This window comes from Cetorhinus maximus, chromosome 19 (genome assembly GCF_964194155.1).
Source record: "Cetorhinus maximus chromosome 19, sCetMax3.hap1.1, whole genome shotgun sequence".
Classification (NCBI taxonomy): Eukaryota; Metazoa; Chordata; class Chondrichthyes; order Lamniformes; family Cetorhinidae; genus Cetorhinus; species Cetorhinus maximus.
Window position 1 is genome coordinate 68142235 of NC_135897.1, and position 13305 is coordinate 68155539.

The window sequence follows — 13305 nt, forward strand, 5'->3', positions numbered from 1 at the left end:
TTGATTGAGGGTTTTGTAACTTCTCCTTGGGCACGATTTTCCCCTCGTCAGGCAGGAGGGTCCAGGAATGGCCGCGAGACTGACCGCCGACCGTGATCCGGCTCTGACCGCGATTTCAGGCTGGCTGGCCAATGAACGGCCAGTCAGCATGAAATGTGCACTAAGAGCCTCAGCGGTGCCGGGGTGGGGGTGGGAGGAGCGCGAGCGCTGAAGTGTGCGCGTGCGCAGGGGAACGCCCACTGAAAGCTTCCTGAAGGCACCAGAGCTGCCTCAGGGAGCTGAAGATTTTTAAATACATAAATAAACTTTTCCACAAATGATATAAACACGTCCCTACATATGACTCAATCACATGTGAAAAAAGATGTTAAAAATATTTTTTTGTATTTTTTAGTAACCATTGGAAACCTCATCCCGCCAGTGGATGAGTTTCGTGAAAAATGCAGCGGCCGCCTGGCCCATTCGTCCGCCCGCCAACCGAACAGTTGAGCAAGCGGTGAACAATACAACTTAATTAATTGCTTAAGGGCCTTAACAGGCATCTTAATTGTCGGCGGGTGCACTGCCACCTCTCGCGCACGCCTGCCAGCCAAATGAATGCGCGATGACGTCGGGACGCTCACCCGAGGTCATCGCGCACTATTTCACTCCCATTCAGGTCGGTTGAGCACCTGCCCGTTGGATGAAAAGTTCTGCCCAGGGTCTCTGTTTCAAAAACAGCAGAAAGAAAACTGTAACTTAAAAGCCTTTCACTAGGCACTGACTCCCCAAAGCTTCTCCACCATCTATAAGGCACAAGTTACGAGTGTGATGGAATACTCCCCACTTGCCTGGATGAGTGCAGCTCTAGTCACACTCAAAAAGCAAGGCCCACATGCCATGAATAAGTTTTTAAAAAAATAATTTCATCAGAAGGTTGTGAATCTTTGGAATTCTGTACCCCAGAGTGTTGTGGATGTTCCATTGTGGAGTATAGTTGAGTATATTCAAGATTAAGATAGGTAGATTTTTGGTCATTTGGAGGATTGAGGGATATGGGGCATGCCAGGAAAGTGGTGTTGATTGTACTGAATGGTGGAGCAACCTTGAGAAGCCATAAGATCTACTCACGGTCCTACCTCACATGTTCGTACATAAAGATTTTGAAAAATTACTATTATCAATGATATATTTACATGCTTCTTATAACTTGTGCAGATCTTTGGACAAAAACTACAACATTTAGTTGATAGAGCAAAAAAAATAACAATGAAGGTAGAAATGAGAAATCTTTATTTTGCCATCCAGCACATTCAGGGTCATATCTGACCATCTTACACATTTTTTTGAAAAAAAACAAGCAAAATTTATTGCAGACTCTGTAAATCTGAAATAAAAACAGAGAATTCTGAAAACGCTCAGCAGGCCAGACATCATCTGTGGAGAAACAAGAGTTCACATTTCAGGTTGATGACTATTTTCCAGAATTGGAAGATGCTCAAGATGAACCCCTTTTAAGCAAGTGCACAGCCAGGGAAAAAGGGGTAGGGATGGTGAACAGGAAAAGAACAAAAGGGATAGGGACTGACAGTCTGGAGAACATGACGAAGGGATGATAATGCAAGACCAAAGGAGGTAATAGTGGAACAAACACAGAGATAGTTGATAGGTGCAGAGAAAATGCATAAATGGCTGGACATTGTCCGTGAGAAAATGCTAGGTGGTTCTAGAGCAAAATTTCAACACTTCAAGTATTCATGTACCTAATTTCCTAGTGGAGAACATAAGAAATAGGAGCAGGAGACGACCATATGTTCCAATGGGCCTGCTTAACCAACCAATATAATCTTGGCTGACCTTGGACTTCAACCTCATTTTCCTCCTGCTTCCCATGTCCCTTGATTCCATGAGAGACCAAAAACCTGTCTTAGCCTTGAATTTTCAATGATGGTGCATCCACAATCCTCTGGGGTAGAGAATTCCAAAGATTCACAACCCTTTGAATAAAGAAATTTCTCTCCATCTCAGTCCTAAAGATTAGCCCCTTACCTTGAAACTGTACCACCCTTTTCTCGATTCCCCAGCCAGAGGAAGCAACGTCTCAGTATTTACCTTGTCAAGCCCTTTCATAATCTTGAATGTTTCAGTGAGAACATGTCTCATTTTTTAAACTCCAGAGAATATAGACCCAATTTACTGAGCCTCTCTTCATATAACAACCCTTTCATCCCAGGGACCAATCTAGTGTATCTTCACAGTTACTGCCTCCAATGCAAGTGTATCCTTCCTTAAATATGGAGACCAAAATTGCCCACATACTCCAGGTGTGGTCTCACCAAAGCCCTGTACATCATCCCTTTGTCATGTAGCAAGACTTCTTTATTTTTGTATTTCAATCCCCTTGCAATAAATAGCAACATGCCATTTGCTTTCCTAATTGTTTGCTGTTTTTGTGTTAACTTTTTGTCTTCCTTGTATGAGTACACCCATTTCTCTTCAAATATCAATATTTCCAAGTTTCACTTTTAAAAATATTCTGATTTTCTAATCTTATACTCAAAGTGAATAACCTCTACTTCCCCACATTATACTCCATCTGCCACCTTGTTGCCTATTTACTTCATCTGTCTATATCAATTTGCAGCCTAGTTATGTCCTTCTCACAGCTTGCAATCCCACCTATCTTGTGCACTCTAGCAATCCTAGCCCAGGTATTCAACAAACAGATGATGAGGAAAAGGGAGGAGGAAGAAGGGAGGAGGCAGCCAACATATATCTTTTCCAGTCAGGCTATCCCTTATTGTCTCATCCGACTGTGGTACCAGCAAACATAACCCCAATTTCCCATTCCACACACCTTAGGCAAAATCTTGTGCTGTTGCTGGCAGTGAGCTTGGAAGTGGGGAGGGGCATGTACTGAGATGGGATGGTGGCCTACCCAAACCCCACTACCTCCCTGCCTCCATCCAAATTAAGTTCTGGATGGGAAGGCCCATGGTCGACCTTCCTGCCTCACTGCCAATTCAGGTCCCTAAGTGGCCAACTGAGGACCACTTAAGGGCCTCCCGCTGCCACTTGTATTGGCGGGCTGGTCACCATGCTATGTCATAAAGAAGAAGCAGTTTGATGACAGGTTAATTGTAACATATTCTTTATTACAGCCTGATTAACTTTTCCTTTGTTTAAATACAGTAATTAATAACTGTGCTAGCAAGCCGTGCCAACATAATGGGTTCTGCCAGAACCGCGTTAATGACTTTAATTGCATATGTCGTAACAATTGGAAAGGCAAAGACTGCAATACAGGTACAGTAGAAGTATTTTACTTTATTCACTTTGGTTTAATACTAAAGGCAAAGAAACAAAATCATGGAAGGCAAAGAAACAGAAAATGAGAATTATATCAAAGCAAATCAGTAATTGGTTCATTTATATTTTTACCTTACATGACAGGAGTTTTGCTATTTATTACTAATCAACTTGTAAAATTTTAAAATAATATTTTCCCTCCTAATTATTATTGAACAAATAATTACATACAAATAGAACTTGTTGTGATGCTATTAGCTGGTGTTCATATATAGTCGCCTGGAAATTCCTAGGATTAATGTCCACTAGTGTAAGTGCAGTACAGCAGAGCTGCTGTTCACTCTCATCCAAGATTATCCAAAGCCTTATGAATGAGGTCATTTTCATAGCTGGGGATTGCCACTGGTATCTGCAGGAATGAATCAGCCACAGCCTCCCAAGGCAATCTGCTCTTCAGAGGTAAGTGGCATCCACAGCGGTCCAAATTGGCTGAAGATTAAAAATATCAGAATCTTCAGCTCCCATTGGGAGCCATTCCAATTAGAGAAGGTAATTAGTCCTCTCTGAAATCTATTAATTTTCTTTAGTAAAGATTTGGAGCCATCAGAATGCCTCAAATGGACTCAAATTCCAGGCTCAACTGGTGCAAATTCTCCTGTGGGAATAATTGGAGGAATTTGCCAGGGAAGTACCTCTAACATTCCTCTTTGTTTAGGAGGCAGGTGGAAGATGCACCTGCAGTTTCCCGTCCCCCTTCAGAATTTAAAGGTTCAGTCCAAATGGGGCAGGATTACAATGGAGCTGAGGAGAAATAGGGCACAAGTCTTCTCTACCGAGTGGGACGATTCTATCAGAAAGTTTTATACGAAGGTTTAGTAGCCAGGATTTGTAGTGGATGAGTTGCTAAAACCAGCTCTTTCATTTGGGCCAGAAAAGAAGGCAGTGATGAAGGTGATTGCAGTTAGCAAAGAGAAGGAAATGTAGCTTAATACATTTGTCACTCATACACCTGTCAGGCACCAGATCCTACCAGAACGTGAATAGATCTGAAGGGAAGGAAATAGAGAACTGATACTTTGAGAAATAGTTTATTTTCAATTTGTTTCTATCCTAAAGCATCTTAACACACATGCTACCAAATTTGGCATAGCGCACATTGTTTGCTCCGATATAAGTTAACATTTGCTACTCTTTGTATGGATAGTTGTGATATAGAACAAGTATTTTTAGCTTGTTACTTTTTGCTGCTTCTTATTAATAGAGAAATAGGTTAAACAGACACTTGTCATATTATCATTTTAAAATTTCTAAAACTTTTTCTTTCTGATTCAGATGTGGATGAATGTTCCACTGGCGTTCACGATTGTGACCGGAATGCGGGAATATGTAATAATACATTGGGATCCTACACATGTTCCTGTAAAAATGGGTATGAAGGCAACGGCTTCATTTGCAGAGGTACAATTTCATGAGAAAATTATCGTGATCAATATGGTAATAAAATGTACCCAAAATTTAGTCTCCTGATTTCACACCTTTGTCCATAAACTGCAATGACAATCCACAAAAGAATTCATACATCCAAATTATTACTTTATTATAGTCATCTTTAGGATTGATCATTTCAAGCATGAATTATTAAAGTACTAAAATAGATTGCAATAATAGAGTAACATTAAAATAGATCAAAAAAGATAAAAGCAAAAAACTGCGGATGCTGGAAATCCAAAACAAAAACGCATTTTTGTTTTTGATTAAAATAGATCAGTCAGTTTTATGAAGTAATCACTAATAATAATTATTAAAATTTAATGAATCATGCAATCATCTGCTACATTATACAGGTTTAAAAACTTCCCTATGTTAATCCTAGAGTGAGATGTGGCATCATTTTATTGGCATCTATCTTTCATATTTATCCTCAATATAACATTGCTTTTAAAAACACTGCCAATAAAATGATTATTCACCAAACATACCGTAATAATTAGGTAAGTAAAGAACTGACCCAATATTGTGAATGTAAACATGTATAAGACTTGTTCGTGCCACAGGGGAGAAATTTATTCACGTATCACTACATCAAAGCTGCGACAAGTAGACAACGTAGACCCCCAAAGACAGACAACACTGCCGGTTGCTGCCTGCACAGCCCATACAGTGTTCTGCAGATGCAGTGTAACGTGGATAAGTGTGAAGTTATCCACTTCGGTAGGAAAAGCAGAATGGCAGAGTATTAGTTAAATGGTGATAGATTGGGAAATGCTGATGTACAAAGGGAACTGGGTGTCCTTGTACACCAATCACTGAAAGCAAGCATGCAGCAAGCAGTTAAGAAGACAAATGGTATGTTGGTCTTCATTGTGAGGATTTGAGTACAGGAGCAAGGATGTCTTACTACAGCTGTATAGGTCCCTGGTAAGACCACACATGGAGTATTGTGTGCAGCTTTGGTCTCCTTACCTCAGAAAAGATATACTTGCCATAGATGGACTGAAGCGAAGGTTCACCAGACTGATTCCTGGGATGGCAGAATTGTCATATGAGGAGAGATTGGGCTAACTAGGCCTGTATTCACCAGAGTTTAGAAGAATGAGAGGGGATCTCATTGAAATGAAAAAAATTCTGACAGGGATGGACAAACTGGATGCAGCGATGATGTTTCCTCTGGCTGCAGGGTCTAGAACAAGGGGTCACAGTCTCAGGATACAGGTAGGCCATTTAGGACTGAGATAAGGAGAAACTTCTTCACTCAGAGGGTGGCGAACCTGTGGAATTCTCTGCCACAGAAGGCTGTGGCGGCCAAGTCACTGAATATATTTAAGAACAAAATAGATAGATTTATGGGCTCTAAAGGCGTCAAGGGACATGAGGAGAGAACGGGAGTATGTCGTTGAGATAGAGGATCAGCCATGATCATATCGAATGGCAGCGCAGGCTCAAAGGGCCAAATGATCTACTCCTGCTCCTATTTTCTATGTTTCTATGGGGTGAATTTTTCCCCCATCGGGGGGTTGTGTGGGGGCGGGCGCAAACCCGATCAGCGCCCCCGACCGGGTCTGCAACGCCATTTTACGGCCCAGCGTGACACGTGCCCGGAAGCGCTGAGCGCTTCCTGTGCGGGCGGGGGGGGGGAATTCCCTGAGTCGGGGCCTGCGCCCAAGTGCAGAAATCTCCCTGAGGCAGTTTAAGTTTTAAAAAGCTGAATAAAGGCAAGAAAAAATTTTAAGACATGTCCCCTCGTGTGACAGTGTCACATGAGCTGGAACATGTCAATGAATTTTTAAAAAAAATTTTATTCACTTTATAAACACTTCATGAAACCTTATCCCGCCTGTGGATGAGGTTCCATGAAAAATGCAAAGGCCGCCTGGACTCTTTGCCTGCCCACCAACCTTAAGGTTGGACGGGCAGCTCAGTCTATTCGTTTAATTAGTTTTTAAATGGCCTTACTAGGCCTTTGGCAGTTCAATCGGCTGCGCGCCTGCTGAACTGAAAATCCAAATGGCGTGCGGTGATGTCAGGACGCATGGCCAACGTCACCCTGCCTCATTTTAAGCCTCGGCGAGAGGGCCCCACCCCCGCTTGCCGAACCCAAAATTCTGGCCTAGGTTTCTAAACTCCAGTGGATACAAGCCTAGCCTGTCCAGAGTTTTCTCATAAGATAACATGCCCATTCCAGGTATTAATCTAGTAAACCTTCTCTGACAAGCTTCTAATGTATTTACATTTTTCCTTAAATAAAAAGACCAATACTGTACACAATACTCCAGATGTAGTCTCATCAATGCCCTGTATAACTGAAGCATAACCTCCCTACTCTTGTATTCAATTCCCCTCGCAATAAACAATAACATTCTATTAGCATTGCTAATTACTTGCTTCACCGACACAAGAACCTTTTGCGGTTCATGCACTAGGACACCCAGATCCCTCCGCATCTCACAGCTCTGCAAACTCTCACCGTTTAGATAATATGCCTCTTTTTATTCATCCTGCCAAAATGGACAACTTCACATTTTCTACATTATACTCCATTTGCCAGATCTTTGCCCACTCACCTAACCTATCTATATCCTTTTTAGCCTCCTTACGTCCTCTTCACAACTTACTTTCCTACCTATCTTTGTGTTATCAACAAATGTAGCAACCATAGCATCGGTCCCTTTATCCAAATCATTTATATAAATTGTTAAGAGTTGAGGCCCCAGCACTGATCCCTGTGGCACACCACTCATCACATCCTGCCAACCAGAAAATGAGCCTTTTAAGCCTACTCTCAGTTTCCTGTTAGCTAGCCAATCTTCTATCCATGCCAATATGTTTTCCCCCACACCATGAGCTTTTATTTTCCACAATAACCTTTGATGAGGCCCCTTATCAAATGCTTTCTGAAAATCTAATTACAAAACATCCACCAGTTCCCCTTTATCCACAGCACCTGTTACTTCTTCAAAGAACTCCAATGAATTGGTTAAACATGATTTCCCTTTCATTAAGCCATGTTGACTCTGCCTGGCTACCTTGAATTTATCTAAGTGCCCTATTATAACACCTTCAATAATAGCTTCTAACATCTTCCCTATGACAGATGTTAAGATAACTGGCCACATGCATAGCAGCCTCCAACTTATCAAGGTTTACCCTGTGCAATAGAGCCTATCACTCCTCCAACTTTTGTAAAGACAAGATCTGGAAGAGTTCTGAAGCCTCCAGACTGTCTGAATCTGTAAACACAGAGACTTAAGAGAGGGGAGAAGGGGTAGCAGAAGTAATGTAAGTATGTTGGGTAAACACAATTGCATTGTACATATATTATACTACATAGTAAAATGGTCTGGCATAGAAAGGGTTAATGTGGATTGGGTACAGTACTGCCCACACTGTGATATAAAGGAGCACATGACCCAAGTCTAGAGGGCAGTCTTGTACTGTACAGAGACCTGTGCAGAAGCAAGCATGGAGACTGTTCCTAGCTCAAACCTTATACTGTAAATATGCATATAGTTGCTAACAGTTAATAAACACTTACTGCTAAACTATACAAGGATCAGAACCTCTTCATCAGGCCTACTGAACAACACACAACATCTTAAACAGAGTGCTCAACATGCACCTATTTTAGCAGCATAAATTGCAAAAGATTTGATTGCTAACCCGCAATGAAGAATTGGTTTTTACTCTGCTCTGATTGAATTTTCTACCTGCCTCTGCTTCTCATGAGATTAGGTGCACCTGAAATAACTGCTGTTTTTTATATAACATATAAATAGGAGTCATATGGTGTAACTCCTGCCTGCGGCCAGCTTCCCTACATTTCTATTGCAACAGGTCAGGAGTGAGGTCTGTGTAAAAACAGGGCATAAGTTTCCTGTAATGTCTGGCAATTGTCCAGAGAATATTGACAGTGTTTTCCTAATTTGTAGGTGAGTACTTTTAAAGCCTGAATCTAACCTGTGATAGAGGTTTGCAATTTCTGTCCACAGTTGGGGTATCTTTTGGAATTCCACGGTAACCTAGATTATTTGGTGAAGGAAGAGAAGGAGAAAAAATATTACATGCCAACAAAGAAATGCAGCACCTCAGCAGGGGGGCACCGTTCCAGTGTCCAGCGACTGACAGACCTACAAAACATGTTTTAACCTTACTGAGGAACAGTGCTTTCAAAGACTTTGGGCAGAATTTTGCCCTTGGTGGGCATGCGGGCCCCACCGGCTTGGCGGTGGGCGGACAGCCGACCCCGGCCACCGAAACGGGGCCCGCCGCCATTTTGAGTGGGCGGGCCAATTAAGGCCCACCCAGCGGCCTTCCCGACAGGAAGTGCTATGCGCTTCCTGTGCGGGGGGGGGGGGGGGTAGGGAATCCCCAGCTGTCAAAGTGCGCTCTTTCACGCATGCGCACGAAAGAGCGCATTACTCCTTGAGACTAAGTGCTGTCTCAGGGAGATTAGTGAAAGTGCACAAAAGTTAAAAAATAGAAAAATAAAAATGTTATTAACATGTCCCCCTCATGTGACAATGTCACATGAGATGGAACATGTTAATAAAAACGATGTAAACTTATTTATACTTTTTAAAAATGGACATGAAACCTCATCCCGCCAGTGGATGAGGTTTCATGTATTATCAGGAGCCCGCTGGGGCTCCTGGCCTGCCCGCCAGCCTTAAGGTTGGACGGGCAGGTCTTTAATGATCTTAATTAGCCTGTCAATGTCCTTAATTGACCATTGACAGCTCAGCGGGCGGACAGCTGATTTCACTGTCTGCCCGCCTTCCTAAAAATTTAAAGGGACTGGGATGACGCCGGGTGTTCCTCCCTACATCATTCCGCGTCATTTTCCTGTCGGCCAGCAGGCCCCGTCCCCAAATTGCCGACGGGAAAATTCTGGCCTTTATTTTGCCAGGATAGTGATAAGGGAACCTTGTTCTGTGGAATATGGGGAGAAAGAACCTCATGCTCCAATTCATGGCAAGAGCAGTCCTCTTTGTAGCAGTGCATTGAAATTATTTGTTTAACGATCATTTATAGGCTGCCACAAGTGACACAGGATTTTCTGTGTTCCAATTTTGGAGCCACTCTTCAACATAACTACAACTCCTTATTCATAAATCATAGAAATTTACAGCACAAAAGGAGGTCATTCAGCCCATTGTGCCCTGCCACCTTTAAGAATTTATGTTTATGGACAGCAATGTCTGTCTGCTTACCTACACTTTTCAAAATTATATCATTTGTGGTAGTCTGTCTTTCCATATTCATCTTCCTAAAGTGCATCACCTCACACTTCTCTGCATTGCACTATTCTGCCATACCTCTGCCCATTTCACTACTAAGTCTCTATTACCCTGAAGCGTATGACTATCTTCGTCATGATTTACTGATTTACTGAGTTCTTTTCATCTGCAAATTTATAATGCTGCTCCCTAAACCTGCATATTGGCAGTTGAAAAAATTTGCAATGTGCAGTGGATCCAAAACTGACCCTGGGAAGCACCACAGTGAAGCATTCTTGATTCATTCTTGGTATCATTCTATTGATTCTTTTTCCTAATCTTTGCATAGTACTACCTTCCCTATTTAGACATTCCAGTACTTCATGCAAAACTAACTGCATCCTTAATATCTGGTATAAATCCAACATAATTTCTTTGTTTTTATATTCAATTCCGTATGTATAAATATCTAAAATACCATTTGCTTTTTTGGGATATTTTGTCTGCACACTTGTGTTAAAGATATATATGACTGTACCTCTCAACCTCTCTACTTACACCTGTGTTAAGAATCTAACCAATTAGAGTATGGGTCCATTCTTGTTACCCCCATATTCTACAAACCTGCAAAGAATTCAAATACAAAAAGATGAAAGTTAAAATTTAAATAAAACTCTAAGAACAGAAGTCAAATAATTTCTACACAAGGAGTATTAGATTTGTGGAATAAATTACCTGGAAACTTAACAGATAGCAGTTACAACACTTTTATTCTTGTGGCCCTCTTCAAACATTGTTTTTTTATTTGTTCATTAAGTTCTTCTTTTCCCTACCTAGCCATTAATGTTGTCAACAATTGAAAATGAGCTAACGCAACTCATTTGCATTATGACTGCATTTGATTTTAAATGACATAATTGTGCTTTGTCCCGTTGTAGAAAAACGGCTATTTGACTATGGAGCAAATGTTGGGGATATAAAACTCTCTGGAACAACACGTGACTTTAACTCTCCAATCATCAACATCCCATCTGGCTTTCCTTTTGATGATGTATTTTACTACAGATTATATGTATGTTTAAGTGTTTTATTGTAAACAGTTAATTTTACAGTAGAACCTGCTTTAGCACTCACTAGCAGAGATGCTTATTTATATTATGCTTAGTGAACATATTCTACAATTCAAGTGTAAATCAAAATGAATTACAAAAAAAGTTTTAAAAATTGATTTCACATGATAATTTTCCTTTTTGATGCATAAGTTTAGCAATGTTTCATACTTAAAATGCAGAAGATCAAAATTTCCCAATGATCAATTTATTACGTGTATTGATTCATGTGGAATTGAGTCATGCACACAACAAAGGACATAGGCTTGATCCACAATCGGTACAGAGGATAATGATAGTGACACTAGCCATTGGTTTGAACATTCAGGGTTGCAGAGAAGAAAAATCAGTCAGGGTTCCCAATCCTAAACACTATCTAACAGCTTTGGGAGTGTATGCTTGTGAATAGTGACTCAAGACACATTGGGCTCAGCTTGTTGACAATCATTGTGTAAGCTGTCATAAAACTATACAGCACAGGAGTATTGCTGAAAAAATAACAATTTATACCATATGTGAAGAGAGCCCTCTCTTCACATACAGTATAAATTGTTGTTTTTCCCCCTTATATTGGTATTCTTGCAAGTGTCCTGATGAGTGCAAGACGAAAAGCTTAGACATATCTCTTTTTTCAGCAATACTCAAGTTCTGTGCTACCGATCGATAGCACAGGAGGCAGCTATTCAGTCTATGTCAGTGCCAGCTCTTCGAAATTGCTGTCCAACATGTCCCACTTTCCTGCTCTTTCCCTGCAGCTCTGCAGATTTCTCCTTTTCGTGTATATATCCATTTTCCAACATAACGGCTCTCCAAATTTTACCATCCTGCCCACAATGATGTCCGCCAGTGTTGGGGCCAGGAAATTCCACCCTATGTTAGTTTGGATGGGTGAGAAATGGACCTAAAGCTCCAAAAGTGAGGCCCCAAGTTAACTCCTGAGCCTCATTTAAAATCTGTCTGCTGACTTCCCAATCCTTACAGGCAGGATTTTTTTCATATTCATCATGGGATGTGGGCATCGCTGTCTAGGACAGCATTTGTTGCCCATCCTTAATTGCCCTTAAAAAGGTGTTTTCTTGAACCATTGCAGCCCATGTGTTGCAGGGATACCCACAGTGCTGTTAGGAAGAGAGTTTCAGGGTTTTGGTCCAGCGACAGGAAAGGAACTGATGAGAAGCGACAGACAATCATGTGCCACTTGATGACAGCAGGCAGTATCTTTTGCTGTTTTGGGCTTTTTTTTTGCCCTAATATGTCCCATCTGAGTTATCTGCCAGTGGGAACTTTGCAGCCACTTTCTGCTTAGGCCACGAAGTAAGAATTACATTTTGGCCTCAACCATGTCATCGGGGTCCGATAAGCAAATTTTAAAAAAGATCCCTAGCCAGCTTTGGGCTGGTGCCCTTATCTGAGCATTAACTTGAAGGATTTTAACTGGCCACCAATAAGGTTAAAATTGCTCCTATTGCAATTTATTTTTTACCTGTCACTATTCCAAGCAACAGCATTACTGAAAATTCCATAGGAAGCATATCTCAACAAATCATAAGCACATAGCCAATGAATTGCTCTCAGTTGAAACCAAAACAACAAAATTGTATAATGAATTATCTTTATATAGTTTTCAGATAATGGATTGATTACATTTCAAAGACACAATGATTATCTGCAGTATATATACTCAAGTCCATTCTGGGGATTCTTTTCCTACTTTTATTTTCTGCAACCACCGATGATTGCTGTTTTCTGGGATGATGCAGACTTGAGAAGAGGAACAGGATGCATTTACTACCAGGTACGGATCAGACTTCATCTTTACCACAGAAAATACTTTATAACCATCTGAGGATATATGAATAAATAAAGCCATAAGTTGAAACTTCTTATATCTTTCAAATTGTGGATGCATGCTTGCAAAATTTTACCATTAGTAAAACAAATAAAAAAGTCAAAACTTTTGATAGTATAAGGCAATTTAAATGATCTATTTCTACTCAAAATGAAATATAGGCCAGAATTTTTACCTTAATGGGCGGGCGGGCCTCACCAGCTTGGCGGTGGGCGGGCAGCCGAACTCCGCCGCCAAAACGTGGCCCGCCGCCGATAAGGTAAAAATTCTGGCCTAGTTACACATGTTTTAATGAGTACATAAGGCGATAGAGAGACTTACCAGGGACACAGCGGCCGGGATCTGA

At 41.1% G+C, this 13305-nt stretch overlaps 1 protein-coding gene across 1 annotated transcript in view; it reads left to right on the plus strand.

The window, feature by feature from the left end:
• LOC144694267 (uncharacterized) overlaps positions 1-13305 on the plus strand; it is a 134866-nt gene that overhangs the window by 54127 nt on the left and 67434 nt on the right. Inside the window, exons 20-23 of the mRNA XM_078564609.1 lie at positions 3172-3285; positions 4621-4746; positions 10940-11073; positions 12732-12905. Of these exons, the coding sequence (XP_078420735.1) occupies positions 3172-3285; positions 4621-4746; positions 10940-11073; positions 12732-12905 (548 nt within the window). The remainder of the gene's footprint in view (positions 1-3171; positions 3286-4620; positions 4747-10939; positions 11074-12731; positions 12906-13305) is intronic.